General features: G+C 39.3%; 1 protein-coding gene across 1 annotated transcript in view; it reads left to right on the forward strand.

Annotated features, from left to right (window-relative positions):
• The window catches only part of UHRF2 (ubiquitin like with PHD and ring finger domains 2), a 49,145-nt gene that overhangs the window by 22,245 nt on the left and 2,593 nt on the right, over positions 1-24,307 (forward strand). The window contains exons 4-15 of the mRNA XM_081845006.1: positions 5,274-5,492; positions 7,956-8,065; positions 9,453-9,639; positions 10,067-10,190; positions 11,056-11,163; positions 11,746-11,850; positions 19,100-19,206; positions 20,512-20,674; positions 21,162-21,299; positions 21,890-22,013; positions 23,352-23,530; positions 23,812-23,910. Of these exons, the coding sequence (XP_081701132.1) occupies positions 5,274-5,492; positions 7,956-8,065; positions 9,453-9,639; positions 10,067-10,190; positions 11,056-11,163; positions 11,746-11,850; positions 19,100-19,206; positions 20,512-20,674; positions 21,162-21,299; positions 21,890-22,013; positions 23,352-23,530; positions 23,812-23,910 (1,663 nt within the window). The remainder of the gene's footprint in view (positions 1-5,273; positions 5,493-7,955; positions 8,066-9,452; positions 9,640-10,066; positions 10,191-11,055; positions 11,164-11,745; positions 11,851-19,099; positions 19,207-20,511; positions 20,675-21,161; positions 21,300-21,889; positions 22,014-23,351; positions 23,531-23,811; positions 23,911-24,307) is intronic.

Raw genomic sequence — 24,307 nt, forward strand, 5'->3', positions numbered from 1 at the left:
GCTTTTAATAAGCAGTGGTTGTGATAGTAACCTATATTGTGTGTGTGTGTGTGTGTGTGTGAATATAGATATAAAGATTTATTATCTGTTAGATGTTATTCAAATTTTAAGATATGCAGAAATATTATTCATCTTTAAATGGCTGTGTTTTGGTAAGAGTTTGCATTTGGAGACATTGCCATCTGGGGAAAGATCTTCATGCACAGCAGTGGGCTTCCTGAATGAAATGGTGCACAAGGCAAATGGTTTGCACTTTCAGCTTTGACATTGCTAATCAACCGTATTTGTGTGTGCTGTGAATTAGGACTTCCTCTTCTCTGACACATGAGCTTCATTGTTAAAACTGACAACACCCACCATCTTTTCAATGGGACTTACAACAACCTGTGTGTTAGAGGTGGTATTTCTCTCCCCCCCCCCTTTGAATAACACTATTGCCTATGTATGAGCACTTCCAGATGGGAAGCTTGAACATGCAAGCCTGTTTCAAAGCACAAACTTCTCTTGTCAGATTGTGCTTGCTTGATAAGACTGTCCTTGTTTAATATTTTGGTCCAAAATGATCAGTCTAGCTTGAGGAAAGGGAAATAAAGTGAACTGTGAACAAATATGAGTCAGTTGTGGATTCCATGAATCAATTAAATGTACTTATTTTAGGTGTAAATTAGAAGGGGGTCAGGAAAAGATGAAATGATTTTATAATAGACCTTAAATTTAGGATAGATTTGTTGTATGTTCACATAGGGTTAATACTTTTATCTGAGCCACATTCTAGTAATGTATAAATACAGCCTGTGGTCAAGGAAAACTGGGAGTCTTTCTTCATGGGCAACCAATTGCTAAGAAAGGTTTCCATAGAGATGGAAGATCACGTGAGAGTTCTGCTATGCTAGCATTAATATTTAAAATTAGAAGCAGGTTTGGTAGGGTTAAGCTTTCACAGAGTCAATCATCTATTGAGCATTTTATTTTTTAAAGACTTGCTCTTACATTTGTTGGATCCCCCCCCCATATTAATATTTTATTAGAGATACTTATATAGTAAAATCTTGATTCTTGTAGAAACTAAAGTTATTATAGACACGAGTTATTATTTCAAATGCATCAGGTGCACTCACAGTCTATCAAAATAAATGAGAAAGACCCTATTATTTTCAAGAGAATGTGAATTGCAGCTATTACTTAAGTTAACATTGCAAAGCTAGTACTGTATATGTATAGGTCTACAATATATATGTAACTGAAAAGCGCATTGTTAGTTTAAGATTATGCTAAGATTGTAACGATTAAACTATATAAGGGCAATATACTGATTAGAAAATAATGAGCTTGCTTCATTTTTTACTCTATTTTTAACAAAATTGCTTCATCTTTGGTGAAAATGAAATGAGAATCTCCTTTTGTTTCTTTGTCTGATTTTGCTCTATTTCATGTACTGCAATGCTGTATTATACTGCTACAGTTTAAATCATATAGCTGTGAATGCTGCACTGCTCTGCTATAGTTAAAATGCTCCATTTAGTGGTGGATTAGTAAACCTATTGAAATAAAGGGATTTGACTTCAGTGGGTCCACTGTGAGGGTGACTTAGTTGGATATCACCCATTGTTTATAGGCAGATGTTCTGGAAATATTTGGAACTGAATGTGTAACTGTTTGTATTGAAGGTGTGCAGGTGGCTTTTTATTTTCTGAATCTCTTCCTAACAGACAAAGAAATGAATTTCCTATCTTCAGAGCTGTAGAGAATTGGAACAATAGAGGAGTGATATAGTAGATTATTCCTCTTAGAAACCAGAGATAATAGGGCTGAAGCTAGGGTGTCTAGAGGTCTGTAATCTGCACAACTCCGTGTCCTTCCCCATAGCTATAGGAGGGGTCACAGATGTTACTGGACCACAGCTTCTGTTGTCCCTGACCATTGGCCATTCTGATTGCAGCTGAGTGGGGCTGGGAGTCCAACAACATCTGCGGGGGGGGGGGGACCATGTTTTTTTGCTCCTGGCCACAGTCGCTGTTTCCTTAGATCTCTTATATCTTTTGCTGTGCAAATCTCTGTGTATCTCTTTCCCCTTACTAAAATTTTCAAATTGTACAAAAACCCGTATTTGTTCTTGAATTAAGTTGAATGGTAAATGCATCATTTTGCATAATTTATTTTAATAATAATAATAATAATTTATTTGTACCCCGCCCATCTGGCTGGGTTTCCCTAGCCACTCTGGGTGGCTTCCACAGAGAACAAAAATACACTAAAATGTCACACATTAAAAACTTCCCTGAACAGGGCTGCCTTAAGATGTCTTCTGAATGTCAGGTAGTTGTTTATCGCTTTGACATCTGATGGGAGGGCGTTCCACAAGGCGGGTGCCACTACCGAGAAGGCCCTCTGCCTGGTTCCCTGTAGCTTTGCTTTTCGCAATGAAGGAACCACCAGAAGGCCCTCGGCGCTGGACCTCAGCGTTTGGGCAGAACAATGGGGGTGGAGATGCTCCTTCAGGTATACTGGGCCGAGGCCGTTTTCTCGTTTTTCTGATGGTGAGAAAGCTTAGATTCACTCTCATAGTCAAATGTCCTCTGTTAAAGTAAAGCAAGAGGATCATGTCTACAAAACAGGCATAAAACAGTAGTGGTGGCACTTCACAGACCTGATAACTGGTTCCTATTCTTGCCTCTCTCCCTGGTGGTCCTTTCCTCTTCAGATCACTTCAGTTCTCATATATACCAGCCATCACATCTTTCACCCAACTTCCATTAACCTTCCAACTTCATACCACACTCATCAACTCTAGTGCCAACATAACCTAGCTACTTGTGCCCTAGTACACACCCTCATGAATCCCTAGCTCTCACACCAGCCATGTCTTCTCTAGTACAATCACTCCAGCTTTCCCATTTTTGAATCTTCATTTCTCATTCTGAAGACTCCAATGAATATACTATTCTCTCCAATTACTGCAGTCTCAATTCCTGGAAGTTTCATAACTTACTGGCTTGGTTAAAATGTACCATTTTTCATTCTTCAAACCATGGATTGAAAATGAGTCCTGTGCTTGTGTGCCTCCTTTTCCTTGCACTTTTGGCTTCATGAATAAATTCCTGGCTTGGGTATCTTACAGGCATACCAAAAACTATGGTTTGTGTGTGCCCTACAAGACAAGATTGCAGACTTGTGTTTTTATGTTTGTTTTCCAGTCCTGGTTTGGAGGGAGAAATGATTCCTGTACTGCAGGTGTTTAGACTCGATGATCCTCAGGGTTCCTTCCAACTATACAAGTCCATGATTCTATGGTTCAAACATAGTTTGTGGAATTGACTATAATGGCAGAAATAATGGTTTACCAAAACCCAAGCTATTATTCATTAACCTAAGTGTGTGGAGGTGGAGTGGTTAGGAAGGTGCACACAAACATATTGCTTGTTCTTTAACTTCAAATAAGGCTTCAGACTATTGAAAATGTTTACATTTGTACTATCCTCCCACTACCCCACCCTGAGATTTGCGGTATATGCCAAACCAAGTTTACACAATTTCCCCCCTTTGTAAATTAGTTTCATTTATTGTGTGGCTGTAGATGCTGATCAGCACTTCTTTGAGTTTTTAAAACAAGCATTTTTGTGGATTCTTTACAAATAATAATTTGTATAGTAAACCTGCAACATGGGGAGTTACATACTTGGTATCATGCCTAAAGCCAAAATCATGTTGAAACGCATTATGTTCAATGGCAATCGGGACTGCATGTCTCCCCCCCCCCAAAATGTATGCCCCCTTTTAATTATTTTATTATTTTTTGGCCATGTGCATAAGTTAAATGCATGTAAGTTGTGGGCTTATTGTACTTTTAAGATATGACTGTGTAAATGATGTGTTGCATACCTTTCACCATGCTAGTAGAACAGGAAAAAGTGAAATTCTTCTTTGCAGAACTAATGAACTCTTTTTTCTTTCTATTTTACGTTTGTGATTTTTATGGTGAACTTCATTGCCAGTGTCATGGGGCAGCCCTAGATGTTTTGGCGCCTGAGGCAAAATGCACTGCCACCCCCGCAATAGGATAGGAGTCGTGAGGCTCTGCAAGGGCTTCCCCTCAAGTGAGAGTAAGGGGTGAGGTCTCCCCTCCCCGCACTGAGGCTTTGCAAGAAGCCCTTGCTGAATCTCACTGCTGGGTTGGTGGGTGAAGGTGATTTTTTAGGTTTGATCCTGCCTTTTGGTCTTACATTACTACTGCTACAGTTTCTTAAATTGTCATAAGAGCTTGGTGCTCCCCATATAATTTTGCACTTCCGATTGCTGGATCTTGTCTTCCTGTCTAAGGAAATGAGGCTAGTTTATGTTTTAAATAACTTCTACTTTAACCACTTGAAATGTGATAGATACATAGTTTTTTTGGAGACACATCTTTTATACTAGGGGTGTGGAACTGAGTCTGCTTGGTGGGCCAGATCTTTATCTTCTATAACTGTCACACACCACATTTGTCAAGTGGGCATCACGATGGCATCAGATACTGGGGTGCTTTGAAGTCCTGAAATGGTCGGTGTACTGGGCTTCCAAAGAGCCCTGCACAGTGCTTCAAAGTGCCACCAATCAGTTGATTGTTAGTGCTTCAAAGCACTAAGCAGGACTCTTGGCAAGTCCCTTCGAGGATTGACTGGCTTCAGAGTTCCCCATGGGGAATTCAGTAGTACAGCCAATTCTAGGGCGCTTGAAGTGAGTTCCTATCAGCTGATAAACACTTACTTCAAGCTCTGCTTTCTGCGTTGGTTGGCTGGCCATGGATTTCCCCAAGGCAACTCAAGGCATTTCCCAAGGGGAGTCCCCTTGGTAGTGCAGCCAGTCCCAGCTGATTGGTGGCAAGAGCATTCTTGCCTTGTCAGTGCATAACTGGGAATGCACTTGAAGGCTTCTGATTGTGTATTAGCAGCCATGTCTTCATCCACACCTCTCCTGAGGTGTTAGGTATGGGGCGAATGGGTATGGTTTGGGGTAAATGCCTGGTAGGCCAAATTGGGACCCATTCCAGGCCTGCACCCACCTCTCCATTTCCTCTGGTGGGTTGGGGGTACCTCCAGAACAGTACTGAAGATGACATAGAAGCTTGAAGTGGGAATCTCCTCCTCTTCCATTGGCAGAGGTATCTGCTGGGTCCAAAACCTTTCAGCAAATGAAATGGCACAATTAGATCCAACTTAAACTGTAGCTGGTGTATTTCCTTTAATCTGTGATGTGGCTGCTTCTCTCCTAATTTTTGGTTTGTTTATTTCTTTAAGGTATCCAGAGAGTGGCATCGTAGAAATGTCCGTCCGTAATCTACGACCACGAGCAAGAACTATTTTGAAGTGGAATGAATTATGTGTGGGTGATTTGGTGATGGTTAACTACAATGTAGAGAGTCCGGAAGAGAGGGGATTCTGGTTTGATGCAGAAATAACCTCTCTGAGAGAGATTTCAAGGACTAACAAAGAAGTTTATGCCAAAATTTTGCTGGGGTAAGATTTTATTGGTTAATTTTGTCTTCGAGGAACCTTTATAATGGAGATTCATCTTAAACATACTGCAAATTTGTATGTTTCCATATTTCAGCAGTGATCTTTTGAAAATTAAAATTTGCACATACTTGCAATTATTATGATTAAATACAATATTTTATTTGCAGGTTGCAGTTATATTTGCATAACTGTATTTCAAAATAACATACTTCTAATAAAGTGAACTGGAAGGTGCCATTCCAGTCCCAGCATTTTATTTTTTCAGATTTACTTAATAATGTTGCTTGGTGTATATCTTCTTGCTTGCATCTTCTACCCTGTGTATAAAAATGGGTTAGTTGGGACTTTGTGTAACCTGCCTCTCAATGAACAAATAATTTCAGAGAACTCAACAGAATACACTTTAGTTCTGAAAAGTGCTTTTTTTCTAGAAAAAAAGGTGTTGTACTGACCATGAAGTTGTTGCAGTAAGTGTCTCACTTTTAACCACTGCTTTTTTTTCTAGAAAGAAAAGGTGCCAGTACTGCGTACGCTTGAGTACCCCCAGAAGTTAGAATTAGCACTTAAGTGCTTTTGGTCCATTTCTAGTTAATTCTGTGTTAAATCAAAGAACTGTGATAATGAATATTTAGTAAATAAGGAAAAAATCAGGAACAATAGGGATAAAATAACTAGAATGTTAGACTGTTCCTATTATTCAATCATATTTTGCCAAATACCAGCACCCACCTACATAATTTTGGTGTGAAGATAGTCTATTTTACTTAACAATGTGTTTCCTTTTACTGTAAAGTCAAATATAACTGAAATTAATTTCATATCTGTCATAATGCTGACAAAAATATTCTTTCAAGAGGGACTGATCTTACATTCCCTGTATTTCAACTTTCTGCCCTTAAATCTTCAACCTTCTGGCCTCTGATGTTTTCTTGCTGACCTTGAGAAGGCTCTTTCACAGTAACTATGGCAACTGCCAAATTAATTAGTTTCTTGTAGTGAGAATTGGTCTAAATATGGATCTCCTGCCAGAGGATTAAAAACTCATAATTCTCTTGACTGTCTTAGATTCAGTATTTTTATTATTTCTGACTTCTGTTTAGAATACTTGTTGTCATCTTTATTTGATAGGTTTAATGGTACTTACCACCTGTTCCTTGATTTGGCAGTTTAATTTTGAGCACATCTGTGTGTAGAATAAAGTTTATTTCAGATTTTTATTTTTTCAAAAATGATGAAATGAGGAGGAAATACAAAGATGTAAGAAATAAAGGGTGGTTGTATTAGACGGTCTCAAGTCTGTTTTCTGTGCTTCAAGCATAGTTAACCACAAATAAAATGTCTGCTGGGTTGCGCTTTCAAATTGCCAGCCTTGCTCTACAAGGATACAAAGAAAGTGCGCAGAAGGACTTTTTCACTCTTGTCCGTTTCCCTCTCAAATGTAAGCCATTTTCTTTTTGTTTAGTATGTCTTCCTTCTCGAAGTGTAAAGCAGGCTTGGCTTCTGAAATGAGCAAGACAAAATTACAGCCAAGAAAGAGAAACTGCCCCATCGCACAAGAATTTGCTGGATTTTGAAACACGGCAGTGTTCTGTTCAGTGTGGATGGCTGCCAGCGTAGATGCCCCTCCTTTTCTCCTTGACGATTGAACAGTTCTTTTCCCCTGTAACAAGACTGTTTCCAGAGCCAAGGCAAATCATCGCTTCTTTGGTTTTTCTTCCCCTCCCATTCTGCTTATTGCAGCAGGGCTCAATAAGCCTGTGGTATGAAACATTTTGGCAGATTTTCCATCCTCACAATGGTGGCAGGGGAAACTTAAACAAATGCCAGTAAACTGAAAATCAAGGAGTCTGCCCTATTACCAGAAGGAGGAGTGAGAACAAGCACAAAAACTGACGACACTGAAAAGCAGTAGTCTTTAAGCGCACTCTTTCCATTTGTGCATTAATAGACAAGCTGAGCATCTTTTTGAACATAACAAGCCCACAACGTAGGAACATTTAACTTGTGTGCATTCAGCTTGGCAATTAAAAATAAAAAGGGGGTGGGCATCCAGGGGAAAAGACTTTGGCAGTTTCACCTGCCATTGAACCCAATGTGTTTTGACTACATGCAATTTTAGCTTTCGGCGCTATCCCTGGAACATAACCCTCAGTATAATAAAGAAGTGCTTAGTCTTTTCAAGTTCTTCCAACAGTCTTCAGTGAGAGATTTTCTTTTTCCCCCCTGGTGTTTGTTGTCTCCATAAAGCCAAAGCTCTAATAAATAGCATTTAATAAATGGTGATTCAAATGAAAATAGTGCTAAATAGAAGATCATGATAAATGATAGTAAAACTCAGAGTGTATTTATAAAATTTCAACTGACATGGGTGGTTTGAAGTAGCAGTTATCTGTTTTCAGTTGGCCAATGCTATAACTGGATTTGGAGAAACTGAGCTCAAAACTTTTATGCTTTAATTTTCAGCGGTCCAGAAGATGTCATAAATGATTGCAAACTCCTTTTTATAGAGGAAATATACAAGATTGAAAAGCCAGGAGCGTATCCACTGACATTTGCAGATGGAGAGTTCAAAAGTAGGCATATTCTACTAGTTATACAGTTTTCTGTTCTTTATACAGTATTTTCAAAATTGTCACTTATAAAAGTTGTCAAAGAGCTTTTTCAAATTGTGCAAGTAATAACACTTGGTTTCCAGAATCGTTATGTGGGTAGATATGCAGACTGTGTCAATTCATGGAAATAGATTTATGTTGTGGTTATCGTTGTTGTTTATTAGACAGAAACACCTGTCTCAGTTATTGGATGAATGCCCACACCTAGCTAACCTTGAAATCAAATTGAGAGGAAATAGCTTTTATTCAATTCAGGAGTGTAATTCAACCCTGATTAATCAGCCAACTTCCTTTACTAACAACTCAACTGTTAGCCAATTCCCTTTTACTGGAGCCTCTCTATGCCGAATCTACATCCGTAGTTAAAAGGGATACAAGTAGCAAATAAAAATTGCCATTTTGCAAGTAGTTCTTGAGCTGAAACTTTGATTCATCTGATTAAGTACAAGGTTCTTTATAGTATGACCCAGTAAAAGCAAAAGTAATCAAATATATATTCTGTTGTTGTTTAGTCGTTTAGTCGTGTCCGACTCTTCGTGACCCCATGCAGGCATATATATATATATTCTCTCTCTCTCTCTCTATATATATTTTCTAGAGTCCCTTAAAACAATTAAAGACCAAGGCTTGCATTCATTGTTGGTTCTGTTTGGAACAGAGCCATTGAAATGAATGCACAAGAGTAACTTTCACCTAACTACCAAGCCCAAGCATCACCATTTCCTATTCTGCTTCAGAGTTGCCCCATTTGAGTTAGCCACAGTCTCCAGAGAATTCATAGAATGCATGGCTGTCATTATTGCACAGTTTTATCAGTGGAGGATTTCTGTCTTCCCGTACATAGATGTCATACGGGGGATATGGTGAGTAGACAATCACAATTAGCCAACCCAAGTTGCATTTATTTTTTGCCTCCACAACACTTTGGGACACTGTTAACGTGGTGAAAACTTACTTCTTACTAATGTGGTGCCTCAAGTTCCTCTGTACTCTCCACTTGGTAGACAATCATGCTTATATGTCTTGTGGCAGAGCTTAAACCCTTATCAGGTTGGTTTTCTGCAGGGCAATCAAACCTGACCACCCAGCTGTCCAGACCTAGTGGCTTCTTAGGCTAATGGCTTCCCCACTTTTACCTGTCTGAGGATGCATCTACCATAAGAAGTTCAACGCTTCCTGCAGTGTTGCTCTTGTTTAACTTGTTCATAACTCAGTCCCCAACTGCTATCTATAGTCACCACTCACTTGATCATAAGTATAGCTTGTTGTTTTAATCAGTTTTCTGTGGTATATACTTTAAGGCCCCTCACTGAAAGGAAAGCTCGTTTTATGCCATTTTTCATTGCAGGAAAGAGTGGTCCAGAATGCAAGCATTGCAGAGCGGACCCTGATAAAGAATGCCGATTTTGCTCTTGTTATTTGTGTGGAGGGAAACAGGATGCCCACATGCAACTTCTTTGTGATGAGTGCAATATGGCCTACCATATATACTGTCTGAACCCACCTTTAAGCAAGATACCAGAAGATGAAGACTGGTAAATAATGCAACACTATTTCATTTTTAAATGTTCAGTATGTGGGATTGTATGAAGAATAGAATTTCAGTTTTATAAGAGTGTAGGTTTGTCGCTAACTTCGTGCTGTGCTTTAGAGCGGTGAGCTCAGGAACCTCTTGTGAGAGTGACTTGGCCTTGGAATGACAAAATGTTGGGGAATATACAATTGTGGTTATTTCTGTACTGATTTTTGAATAATTGCAGCCTATATCCATACTTCAAATACTCAAAAAGGCAGCAGCTTTAGAACAAAGGAGTAGCAACGAAACAAGGGGCAATGATGAAGATGTGGGATTTTTTTAGTCCACTCATCATTTTAATATACTGGTTATAATACAAAAAACAAATACCTTTGGTTTATTTTTCAGGCAGTGGTGTTAATTTTAAACCATTCCATTGTTTTTAGGTACTGTCCTTCCTGTAAAATTGATTCTAATGAAGTTGTAAAAGCTGGGGAAAAGCTCAAGCAGAGTAAAAAGAAGGCAAAGATGCCATCTGCCTACACAGACAGCCAGCGAGATTGGGGCAAGGTAAAGCGTATTTAGAAACAGTTGCATTTATTTATTTAAAATAATTTATAAATCACGTAATATTTCAGAAATCTCTAAAACAGTATGCAGTCTAAAAAGCAGTATATCATTAAGAAACAACAACAATAGAACCTAAAACCAAGAAATCAGTAGTATAAAAACACATAAAAGCCAATAAAAGAAAAATTCAGAGAACTTCAACATGCAAAACAGGATCCAGTCTTATGGTTCTGGGAAAATGTAAGTCTTCAAAAGACATCTGAAGCAACCAATGAATGCTGCTTCACATATGGCAGAGTGTAAGGCATTCCATGGAACAGGGAAAACAACAGAAAATGTCAGTTTTTCAAGCCACCTCTTTCTTTAAGTCTGTATTGGGACATAATTCAGTTGACCTGTAAATCACCCTATATGACTTGGAAATGTGATACCTGAAGGATTGTCTATTCCCTTGTGAATCTGACTATTCTTTAAGATCATAACCATGAGATCTTTCAAATATGCCCCTTCCCCCATTTCATAGTGATAATGCACTGAAGTAGGTTTTGTTCACACCAGAATAATGTATGCACACCATTGTCCTTTTTGATTCAAGTGATAGGCTAGGGTTGAACACAGCTAAAATGGGCATCTCATCAGAAAGCTCCACAATCACTTTGCTAAATCACTTATTTACTTATTTACTTATTTACTTATTTACTTACTTATTTATTTGGGTGGTTGGTTGGCTGGCTGGTTGCATTTTTTAAATTGCTTCCTGTAAAATATAAAAAACACTTAAAACCGTTCTGTATGTAAAAGCAATTTCAACTGCAATACATATACAGACTGGAATACATCACCTTCTTGTCTCTTGTGTTTGTAGGGTATGGCTTGTGTTGGTCGTACTAAGGAATGCACTATTGTTCCTTCTAACCACTATGGACCCATACCTGGAGTTCCTGTTGGAGCAACCTGGAAGTTCAGAGTTCAGGTATTAAATAAATCAGGGATGGGCAGATCAGGCTTGTGCAGTCTATTTTGTTCTTTTTATAAATACCTGAGGACCGCCAACTGGAGCCATGGAACAGACTACTTCTGAAAAAAGATGTTAAGAATAACACTGTAAGAGGTGGGAAAAGACTTGTCATTACCATTGTTAAATAATTGGGAGTCAAGACTCTTTCTAGAAAGCATCCAAAAACCTACCAGTAAGTCTCAGTCTATCTTTTGTCTTTTCCTGATGTAGGTTCCATGCTCTTACTTTGGTAACCTTAAGCTTTCTTCTTTCCTTGTGTCATCTGCACTAGTAAGCAAATTATACAACTTCATCCCAATTGCATTTTCAATACTTAAAACTGTTTGTGATGCCATCAGCCATTATCTAAAGCGTCTGCTATAAGCCAGTGGTGGTTCACACTGTATTGGAGGCAGTTTCCAAATTTTGAAACTATTTAGAAAAGTGGCTTATCTGTTATGGAAAGCCGCAGTTCAGAGAAAAAGGTGAATGCAAACTACATTGTTCCATCACTGTAAGAACTTGTTTCAAACTACTTTCACTTGTTTTATCACCAAGGTGAGTGAAGCAGGTGTTCATAGACCTCATGTTGGTGGAATTCATGGACGGAGTAATGATGGAGCTTATTCCCTTGTGCTGGCTGGAGGATTTGAAGATGAAGTAGTAAGTTTTATATCCGGATTTGCTTATGTGCACTGAGAGTTGATTTAATTTCTTTATTAAATACCATATCTAGAGAAAACTTGACAATATTTAACGGCACTTGTAATATTGCAACAAACATTTTAAAATAGGTGTATTTCTGGTTGTGTATGAACCGACATGTCTATCATTTATATATGTGTTAGTAGAGACCCAGTTTGTGAGCATCCTGGAAGCCGAATTGGTTGGGTGGGGGGATGAAAGGAGAAACACTCAAATCCTTCTCTCTCCCCCACCCCTAACCTAGTCTTGGGGGACAGAAGAAGGGCTCAAAGCAGTCATTGGCAACAGTTATTTAGGAATTATGTGCTCAAATGACTTGCTTAATTCCTTTGTTTCCTTTTCTCTCCATCTAAAATTCACCCCACCTTCTCTCCTACAGGATTCTGTGCAGGAGCAGGTCTATACCTGCATCAAATAGGCAGCCTTGATTTCAAGGCTATTTGCCAGCAAGTCAGATTAAGTGTATCATTTTTTACCTATAAAAGCCCTTAACAGTTTGGGACTTGTTTATGCACGGCAATGCCACTGCCTAAGATGATCTGCTGGAGAGGCCATGCTGGTGGTTCCAAATGGAAAATAAATACATGGGTTACTTAGACTTATGCCAACAGTGTATAGCTTCTTGTAGCAGCTGAAAAACAGCCTTTTTGTTCAGTTTTCTTCAGTAAAGTAGTCATAATGATCTGTATACTGTAAATTCACTGATAGTTGAACACCATATGTTTGATACACTCTGCCATTGCGTCTTGCAACAAAGAGTGGGATGTAAATTGAAAAAAATAAAATAAACATGTTTTCAAAATAGAGGGTTTTACCTCTAATAGCTACCTATTTTGGGGGCCTCATCAGAAATGAAAATCCCCCCCAATTATTATTTTATTAATTTTCCAAATTATTACAAATCAAACCAAATTAATTTAATACAGTTTCTTAAAATAAAGTTTCCCGCTCCGGTTCTGAACATAAGATCATCATCCTCGCATGGGCACATCATTTCTTTTTTAAAGCCCAGTCGACGTCCTTCACTTGCCGTTAAACCATTCTTCCAGCTGGCCATTTTTCCACCATACAAACAGCACCTTCATTAAGTAATCCATTTCACTGGTGTAGTCCTTCATGTACATTGTTGTTCCAGACCTGGTGTGCTAAGAGAGTTCATTACTATCTTCCATTATTCAGTTCTTTGCAGTGTTTATCTGGATGGTACAAGCTCACATTCCATTTCTTCCACAGTTTACCAGCTAGCATATGAGCTGCAGCCATAAACAACTCACAGAATTCATATCCAAACTCCGCCATTAATTGTGTGTTTTAATTATTTGTGTATTTTTTGTTTTGATCTGATTTTTTAATTACTATATTGCTTAATCTATTAAAAAAATTCTCTAAGCAGAGTACAAAAAAACCCGAAGCAACAACAGACAACTTAAAACAAAATATTACCAAAATACACAGTTACATACATATACAATTTATTATATTAATGCATAGTTACTAATTTATTTCAATATCAGTTTATTTTCCTTTGGATACAGTTTCCCTCCCAGCCTCTGGGTTCTCACCCAGGGTGCAAAGAAACACAGCTCACTCACAAACTTCTAACAATGAGAAGAGATCCTGGAAACAGTGGATCCTATTCTCTCACTCTAGGTTTGCTTTTTATGGGCAGACCAACCAAAGGTGAATGGTACCTTCCTTAGGCTGCCCACAGCTAGGTCCCATTTCAGCTGTACTATCCACACTCAGGTCAAGGTCCAGCAGGTTTATTTAGTTTCCCAGAGGGTCTCCTCCTAATAGTAAAACTTCAGAATCTACTGGGAAGCGATGTCCATTGATGTCTTCCTGAGCCTACACATGTGAAGATCAAAGCTGCAAATACTAGCTCAGCTCAGCTTTCTTTCCATAATGCTCAGGCCAAAAATACAGATGCTGTTGTTTAGAATCTTCAGAATGAGGGTCTCTTTGACTTTAGAATTATTTTAGTATTTCACTAGCAGATTCCAAGCACAGATAGTTAGACTCAAACTCCATTGAAATTTAATTTTTGACCCTCCTCTCCCACAACAACATACACTTTAATTTAATGTTTGCTACTATATAGTGTTTAGCTATTCATAATGTTGGGATTTATTTTTTACAAAAATTCAGTCAGAGAAAATTGTGATTTTGCCTCAGTTGCATCTGGTAACACAATGACACATGCACTTAGGAAAAAGGTTGCATGTGGAGTGTATTCTGTTTCAGATGAAGCTTACTGACATTTATATCCATGTTTTTATTATATTGTATTTTTCCTTTGGTGGCAATCCTGGTTTTTCCCAGCATTGTTTTATTTATTACATCTATATTGTGCCTTACTTCCAAGATGGAAATCAAGGTGGTGCTTGTACATGGGGTTCTGAGGCAGTCTGCCATTCAGGTATTGTCCAGAACCAAACTTGCTTGGCTTCAGCAAGCTGACTGCATCCTGCCCATATTCTGGGACCCAGAAGAGTATTCCTTTTAGGCCTAATCTGACAGAGATGATAACCTATGCCTGGTTCATACCACTTCACACTCCAAGATGGGTTTCACATGATTTCAAGTTGCTCTGTACAAAAACAAAAACCTGTAGAAAACATGTAGAAAACTAGCACATCTGAGAAATCACTTCTACCTGATATGGTACCCATCTACATGTGGATAGTTTTTTGTACAGAGAAACATACAATGTTTCAGACAAGACACAGATTTGACGCCTCAGTGAGAATTAGGTTTAGGAGGCTGCAGATTAAAAAACATAAATAGCAATATTTACCTGTAAATAGTAAGATATTTGTGGCATAGTATCTCTTAAAACAAACTATTTTATGTGAATTAGCAGTGTTCCTCCATTTCTGCCATCGACAAATCACAAGCCTGCCTTCAGACGACACAACAAGCCAGACCGGCTTATTCTGTCTGCCGCACCATAGCAAAGGGGTGGAACACCATGGGGACCCATTCACATTAAACATAGTTTGTTTTTAACTATGGTTTACTGTTCCCTGCAATCAGGCCAGTGCCTAGCCAATGGAAGCAGATATTAACAAATTAAGCTACAAGCTGTTCTGTGTGATGAAACAATATTTGTCTCTTTTTGATTTCATGAATCTAGCTATGGTTTGTTTAGGCATAAGCTGTTTTCTACAATCAGAGTAATGTTTACACCTCTTCTTCAGCTCTGTACCATCAGGAGGAATTCTGAAGCATGCTTCAGGTGAACGATAAAGCAGTAAGCAATGTGTTAAGAGTTGTTTTTAAGAGCCATTAGTAAAGAAAATGAAATGAACCTTCTCAGTAGCATCATTATCTATTCTTTGTGAAACACTTATTCAGTTCTTTTTACTGCTGTGATATATAAGATATCAAGGGCGTTTGGTTGAAGAAATCCCATGAGAACATACTTGGTGCTGATAAATTATCATCACTGGAAAGAACTGCGAAGGTCAAGGCATGTGGTCCTAATATCCTATCAAAGCTAGATGCATAAGCATAGCTTGGTAGCATACCATGACTTCTGAGTCTGTTGACTTTTCTTTTCTTTTCTTTTTTCTTGGTGATGATGATGATGGGTTAGCAAGTGGTGTGTTTCAGAAGCTCAATGCGCTAAAGTACCACTCAAATTATGTACACTTTTGTGCACTGATATTTTTAATCTTACAGTTAGATTTTATTATAGAAGTGTTTAAGCCTCCCTTTTCACTATACTGCCTATAGGTCAGGTTTGCCAAATACATATTTGTGATCCAGAAACCTCTGTGCTAGAATTGCAGTCCTGTATCGTTTCTGTATCTGACAAGTGACCTGATTTGGTTGAGTGAACAGTAGATCTTGGCAGTGCCTCAGGAAAAGATGATAGAAACCTAAAGATGAATAATTGTGGAACAATCTTCTTCACTTGGACTTATAGTAGAACCAGCACTATTAACTAAGTTTAAGGGGTTGAAATCCCCTTTCTCGGAATCCTCTTCTCCTACTTCACAAGTTCTCCTTACCTGCAGTAGGTTCTGAAGTTAGATTCCAAGCACAGATAGCTTAACATTAGCCAGACAACACCCATAATCCTAAACCAAGGAAAGAGAGATCAAAGGGAATTTGCATGTGAGAGAAGGGGCTGCTTGGTCAATTCTGTGGTTTCATCTCCACCCTTAAGCACAAGTACATGGCCATGCTAGCATTGCATCTATATTGGTCTTAAATATTATTTCTATCCTCTCTCTTTGCCCCTTACTTTACTATGGCCTATTATAGGAATTTGTAAGTACTTGGAAATCTGTTAAACTTACAGACTTTGTTATCTTATGATAATATGATAAATGGGTTTTGTAGTGTTCTTCGTGTTTCTACTCAGAAAACGTCCTGTTGAGTTCAGTAGGACTTACTCTTAGATAAGTAAAGTCGCCTTAGAAGACCAAATCTATATGGATGATGATCAGCTATGTCATACTTAGAATAGGTCTGTTAAAAATTATGATGTCAATTGGGGTAACTTAAGTCCCTTGAATTTGCTGGGTCTCCTGTGAATACTGTAACACACCCACAAACACACACCATATGTGAATGAATGAATGAATGTGGCACAGACAAATGAATATGCAACAAATATTAAAGAAGAAACTGAGTCCCCTTGAACTCAAGATGACTTTCTTCTGAGTAGACAAGCCTAAGATTGCACTTGAAAAATCCCTTCCTCAGCTAAGTTTCTCACCTTTGTCTAGTGATCTGTTATCGTTCCACTTCATCTTCATTATGAGGTGGATTAAATTGATGTATCTAGTAGCATAATAATAATTAATAACCCTTAATGCTGTTATCGATTGCTTATAAAACATTATAAATCATTCATGTATGCTTCATAATTCATTAATCGTTTTTTAGTTCATAAGATGTGAACTAAAGATGTAGGTTGCTGCAATGGATCAGCTCCTGATCAGCTCCTGATCTCTATAGGTCAGGTTGAGGGGTAGAGGGTCAGGCAGGAAGGAGAGACAGGCATCAGCAAGAAGGAGGCCACAGCACTGTGAAAATGAGAGAACTGCCAGGTGGCTGCATCTTTGCTAGAGAAGGTCTATGGCAGGGGTGCCCTTGCCAGGTCTCGCTTTTCCTGTCACCGGCAGGCCTCTCCTTCCAGTTCTGTCCCCTTAAAGATGCGATCCTGTACAGTGCTGGTGCACTCATCCTCTGACCTTTTAAAAACCCTGTTTTAACTTTATATTCACATAGGAATTGCTTTGGGGTGGATGTGTTGCTTCCAGGGTGGCACAGGGCAAATCAGCCCAATTTGGGGGCCACAAAAGTATCAGGAGGTCCACTCACAGCCTGACTTATTTTCTTGCTGCTGACTGCGTTTTAAAATTGGATTATCCAACACATTTCAACCTTTCTTTAATAATTTTTATAGTCTGTTTTGCATGCTCACATTCTTGACAACTCAAGAGAAAAGGAAAAGATAGATCTTCCTCCCTTGCTTTGCTTTTCAGTTCCCAAAATTTTTGTGATGTTAATAGAGTATACTTGAAATTCTGTTGCAGTAGGTTTGTTCCAGTTCATTTGCAGTTATTGTATTGTGGTGAGAGAACACCTTAGTATTTTGTTAGTGTATGCTTTTACCAGGAGAATGTGGGAATGTTCTTTATACATTAAAAATTACTTTTCCCCCCCTGAACAATTGATAGCAACTTTGTTTAGCCCATTAATACTTAGCAAACTTCTGTATTCATCCCAGTTGCTGAATGAATTTGTCTTGTGGTTAGATTCCCTCCCTCCAAGTTTATGTGTGGTATCCATTAGGGGGTCTTCCATTGATAGGAGGCATCCTTCAGTGGAATGGGGAAGGAGACTATTTTCAGTAATTTCCCCTTCTCCAAAATCTGATCTGGAAGGTTGAGGGGCCCTTGAGAGCAGATTGGAGAGCTATGGGGGCAGGGGAAGAATGTCTGAAAATTGTCTTCCTCCCCAGTGGAGAAACACCAATGGGATATTATTACCTTATGTGGTTACAGATTCCTTAAAATGTCTGAGGAACGGTAGCAAACCATTGAGGGAGTACAAGTCTGTTCCACTTCCAAAACGTTTGGAAACAATGACGCAGCTTCCGATTGGCTGCAGGAAGCTCCTGTGGACAATCAGGAGCTGTGGAAGCTGCACCAGACATTTGGGTTCCAAGGAACTTTCGTAAACCAGAATACTCGCTTCCGGGTTTGCGGCGTTCGGGAGCCAAAATGTATGAGTGCCAAGGTGTTCGGCTTCCAAGGTATGACTGTAGTTGAACAGGGTATGTCAGAATAACTTGCCAAACATCATTCTGGGTGAGTCCAACAGACCCTTGTGATCTGTTGATTTGTGTTTTGGAGAGGAGATGATAGAAGGCAGCATTTGCAAACTTAGTGCCCTCCAGATTTATTGTACTATAATTCCCATCGAGCCCAGCAAGAGCCAGGTTGGCGAAGACAGATGAATGTGCTAAACTGGCTTACAATGTATCGTAATTGAAGAATCCATTTTAGAACAATAAAATCATTGACAGACTCTTAACTTTGGGTTGGGGAAAACACTATGGAGAACAATCTCCTCATCTGTGTACCTCATCAACCTCTTTTCCAGACAAACAAACTCAAATCTATGCTACTAAAAAGTTGTTTATAGCAGCCAATATTCTTATGTGTTGTAATATATATGTATACTTCCCATACTCATATACAGTGGTGCCCCGCAAGACGAACGCCTCGCAAGACGGAAAACCCGCTAGACGAAAGGGTTTTCCGTTTTGGAGGCGCTTCGCAAAACAAATTTCCCTATGGGCTTGCTTCGCAAGACGAAATGTCTTGCGAGTTCCTGCGGGTTTTACCCCCCTTTTCCTAAGCCGCTAAGCCGCTTATCAGCTGATCCGCTAAAAGCCGCTAAACTGCTAATAGCGCTAATCCGCTAAGCTGTCAATGGGCTTGCTTTGCAAGACGCAAAAACCGCTATACAAAGAGCCTCACGGAACGGATTAATTTCGTCTTGCAAGGCACCACTGTACTGATAAAGATATGACCTAAAAATCTGTGGCATCAGCAGATCAAGCACTGACCTGTTTTTATATGTGAGGCAATTGTTAACTTTGTTAAAACAATTAATTTTTTACTAGTATATTTGAGTTTTTGCAGTCCTGGCATTTTAAAGAGTAATTAATCTCCTCATATAGGATCGAGGTGATGAATTTACTTACACTGGGAGCGGTGGAAGAGATCTGTCCGGCAATAAAAGGATTGGAGAACATTCATTTGATCAAACTTTGACACACATGAACAGGTAAGCTGTGCCACATTCTTACATTAAAAGGAGAAAATAAGTTGACTCTCCCGCAACTATGCGCTGAATGTTATCATGAACTATTCATACAATTTTTTCCCTCTAGAATAGGGAAAACACTCCAGTGAACCTGTTTATTTGCTGAAATTTGATTATTATTAATCTAGATCTCTGTGATTTTCCAGTGGTTTGACTCCACCCCCAGAAATGCACTCCATTGTTTTTTGAGACAGACAGATGCCTCCATCTTTTTAAAATTGGATTGCATTAATTGCTTCTTTATTTTTCTTTACTAATACAGGCAACCCCCAATTTGGTGCAGGGGTTGCGTTTCTGGCCCTCGTGTGCATCGATGGAGCACTCATAAGGCCACCCTGTTATGCCCCATTCTGTTCTGCCCCCATTTTGCCCTCTTCTGGGTCCAAAAAGGACCCATGTGTCGATGGTCATGCGTCAATTGAGCATGCACAAAATGCTCACCGCCTGTATGCTATTTTAATAAGCTTTTGTTGGTTTAAATGTTACTTTTTACTTCTTAGTTACATTTGTGAGCCACTATGAGCTCAGCTTTATTGTTGACAAAGTGGCATATAAATACTAAAACAAATCAGAATCAAATCCTAAGCATATTTACTTGGGAGCAAGCAGTGATGGGAGCAGGCAGATTCTAGAATTAATTTTCATTGACTAATAATAATGATATTTACATGGGAAATTATTTGGTTTGCATGGGAATGTTTTCTTATGCCTTAGAGCAGGGGTAGCCAACCTTTTTATACCTACCGCCACTAATGCATCTTTCTTGATGGTAAAATTTCCTTACCACCCACCAGTGCTCGATGGAAGGAGGATTCAGCTTGTGCCGTAGAACCCCCTACCGCCCACCTAGAATCCTGAAACACCCACTAGTGGGCGGTAGGGACCAGATTGACAACCCCTGCCTTAGATGGTAATTTAACTTAGTCTGTATATGTTACTTGTATCTGCTTTTGGATTATATTCAGTGTAGCATTAAGCAGTTCCATCAGCACAATGATTTTTTTCTTGTGCAATGGAATGTTCTCCTCGCCCTGGGGTGTCCCTTATATATAACACCCCAAACCCTCCAGGTGCATGCAGGGGGAAATCCTGTTGTGTCAGCATTATGTCAATAATTCTTAACTTCAGCTTGAATAAAACGCTTTATCTTCTGCCTCCCATGGAAAATTAAATTGAAATAGCTGAGTAAGATATTTGCTTGTTCTCTTAATACTTGAGGAAGCATTATGTCTTATGTTTTTTGTTTTTTGTTGTTTTCATTTTCAGGGCACTGGCGCTAAATTGTGATGCCCCCCTGGATGACAAAAATGGAGCCGAGTCTAAAAAGTGGAGAGCTGGTAAGCCAGTCCGAGTGGTTCGCAGCTCAAAGGGCCGAAGGATCAGCAAATATGCCCCTGAAGAAGGCAACAGATACGATGGCATTTATAAAGTGCGTATTTTCCTACTTTAACGTTTCTTGCCTTAAACAAGAGCAAAGCATTTTGAGTTTTAGGGGAAATTATCTTGGGTTGCACAACTGGCTTTCCTGTCCCCCTGCCTCAACTTCTGCACTTCCTTGTATTCCCTGGAAAGCCTCTTCAGAGAGTCAGGGAATCTTCCTGAAAAATTTGTCCTCTTATTGGCCCACAGGGCACATACAGCAGTTAAGCTGTTTATGCACATTAGGTGTGCATTGCTGTCTCAGGAAGTCTCATACAGGATAGTGCAGATTATGAGAAATGATAGAAATAGAGTCAGATCTAGGCATCAACTTGTATTTTCAGAAAATACCATTTTATCTTAAAACTGATGAATACATAGAGGTGACATTTATTAAACTTATTATAATAAATGGGGGGAGTGGAGGGATTTAATTGGACAGGCCTTCAGACTGTGGAAGATAAAACATAACAGTGATAGGAACTTTTATCATTTAGGTGGTGAAATACTGGCCTGAAATTGGAAAATGTGGATTCTTAGTTTGGCGCTATCTTCTGAGAAGAGATGATGCTGAACCTGCCCCATGGACCTCAGAAGGAATGGAAAGGTCAAAGAAATTGGGCTTGAGTGTACAGGTTAGAACGTCAAGTTACCGTAGTTCTAAAAAGTTTTTTTTGAAACATAACTGTTCCAACATCTATGTTAGAGAAACTCCGCACTCTCCTGAAAATCTCTGGTAGCCAGCTTCATTAAGATCAACTTTGAAGATGTTAAGGCAGCTAGTTAAAACAAGATGGTTTATACTTTCCTCCCTAATCTTTATTGAACAGGTTTTAGAAGCCTGAAATAGGCCCATACCTTATTTCATATTGCACGTGATCAAGTGTGTAGTCATGTTCATATCATTTGTTCACATTTGGATTCACAAAGAAATGGTAAACAGCTGCCATTCCCCTAATGAAAGTCAAAAGCAAAAGAGTTAGCTACAGCCCAGAGGTCAGTCTGTCTGTTTTTTGTCCCAGGGTAGGAATCAAAAAGCAAGGTCCAGCTTATGCCCTTGTGACAGATCTTTTTTGTGAGTCAGTTGCGCAGGTGCCTGCTCCTTATATTCTGTGTCCTAATTTTAAGTTAGTTTGGTTTTAAAAATGATGTCATTCTGGACATTGTTGTTTTAATGTCAATGCTGTTTAAGATACTTTTCAGACCTGATGTTCTTCTTTTGCAGTACCCGGAAGGCTATTTGGAAGCTATGGCGAGTAAAGAAAAGAAGGATAAAGTAAAAAAGCAACCTACGAAACAGGAGCCAACAGAACAGAGCAACGGAAATCAGAAAAGACTGATTGATGATGGTATGGTAGCAGGAGGAAACTTACTAGGCTCTCTGTTTTCAAAGGAGTAAGGGCTAGTGGCCAAGCATCATTGCTTGTTCCCCCATCTACTTCATTGGCATCAGTTTATTGGTGAGCCAAGGTGGTGGTTGAGCTCTGTTCAGAGAAAGAAGGCATTTAGGAGTGGCCATGTCATCAGTCTGAATATCTCACGCTGCAAGTTAACACTAGATGGAACACCAGGTCAACTTTCGAAATATAAATTTGCCAGAAAAGGATCCAGAGGGTTATAACATGAGAACGGGCCTTCTCTGTGGTGGCTCCCCATTTGTGGAATGCTCTCCCCAGGGGAGGTTTGCCTGGCACCTTCATTATATATTTTTAGGTGCCAGGAAAAACGTTCCTCTTCCGTCAGGCCTTTGGCTGCTTATCCTACAGCCTTTTAAATGTGTCTGTGGCAAGGGTGTGTGTGTGTGTGTTATTGTTTTGCTTTAATTATTTACTTGTGTTTTTATCTTCTATTTTAGTCTATGAACCACCCTGAGATATGAAGGGTGGTGTATAAATCTAACTAATAATAATAAAAGCTAGAAGCTGGGAAAAAATGTTGTAGTGTTCTACTGTTAGTTTCCCAGACAGCAACTCCCTCTCCATAATACTCCAGCTGGTTTTCTGTCTCTCTCCCCACCGCCTTCAAAGAATCAGTCAGCATTCTGTTCCCTCCGAGAATGCCCATTCCTTGTTGGACTATGTAGGAGTTCAGAGTTTTTTCTGAAGATTTCCCCCCTATAGATGCCTCCGTCTTTTGTGTGGATGGTACCATTTTGGCATCATAAGGATGCACACCTGGGTTCCTATGGGTCTATGATCTATGTTTGTGTGACAGGGAGTGCTGTAGTCTCGCTTTGGTTTTTATGTGGTGCACCTGAAAGCAGTCCCACATGAAACCACGCAGCCTCTGAAAGAAAATCTGCTTGCTGCAGCCCCGTCTTTCAGACACATTGACTTCAAATTGGGACAGCTGGTGTTCACTGCCTAACACAATGCTTCATGGCAGCCAAATTTTGTCTTAATGGGACCTGCTTGAGTTTGGCCCCAGAAAAAGTACATTGTAGGGGGGAAATAGGGTAGATATTTTGCCAGAATGTAGGTGCCAAATATGAAGCTGAAGAAAAAAATAAAGTGAACATTGTACAGTCTAAAATGTTTTTAGAGAGAGAGAGAGAGTGTGTGTGTGTGTGTGTGTGTGTGTGTGTGTATAATCATTGCATTTTCCAGAATACAGCTGAATGGGAAGAATTTTTATCATTTCCTCATTAAGTCACCCCAGGATTATAATGCTTTTTCATTATTTTTCAGAAGGAATTGAGGAACCTACAAACGTGGCCAAAGTCATGAAGATGGAAGATGGAGGGAAAGGAGACGGCGGCAAAGGAGAAGCTTTCCAGCTCACTCAGCAACAGCAGTGGTTGATTCAGGAAGATTCACCAAACCAGAAGCTGTGGGATGAAGTTCTCGCTTCTCTTAAGGAAGGACCAGTATGTTTTCTTAGAGTAACTCACATTCTGCATTTTAACCTTTCTTGCAGTGACAAGAAGGGATCAATATGTATAGCACATTTATTGAAGTAGAAGGTATGTTTGTGCTTAGTTTAACCACATAACATTCTGCTCTTTGTAGAATGTAGGAGTTACTTTACAGGAATAAGACCTTTTTATGAAGAGGTGATTTATTTTAAACAACCAAGATGAAGGATTTGCTTGATGCACGCAGCCTAGAATTTCATTGTGTAACTTATTTTTCTCTTATCTTGCCATAGAACTTTTTGAAGAAACTGGAACAATCTTTTATGTGTGTCTGCTGCCAGGAGCTGGTATACCAACCAGTGACCACAGAGTGCCTCCACAATGTCTGTAAAGTAAGTAGCACCGTAGTGATGTTTCCTCTTGATCTTGGAACCATTGGTTCTATTGGAAAGCAAGTCATCAGCATTTTAAACTCACTCTGTTCCTTCCTTGAAAGAGGTACAAGACCAGGGGTTGGCAGAAAGTAGATTGGGGTATACTGGTAGATCCTTGAGTAATTAGCATTAGATCATCAATGACTTCTGACTCCCGGCTGTTTAACAGTAGCAGCAACTTTTTTCTGCATATTGGCTACTGAAGTAATGTTGGGGGTTGGGATACAGAAAACAAATTCCTGGACTAAGATACTTATAATTAAAGAACGAGACACTTTTCAGCGTATGTCCACCTGGAATTTCCAAGTTCACCAGCTGCAGCCCTGAAAAGTGGTAGCTTAGAGAAAGTAGGACA

This window comes from Podarcis erhardii, assembly GCF_964252035.2.
Source record: "Podarcis erhardii genome assembly, chromosome: 17".
NCBI lineage: Eukaryota > Metazoa > Chordata > Lepidosauria > Squamata > Lacertidae > Podarcis > Podarcis erhardii.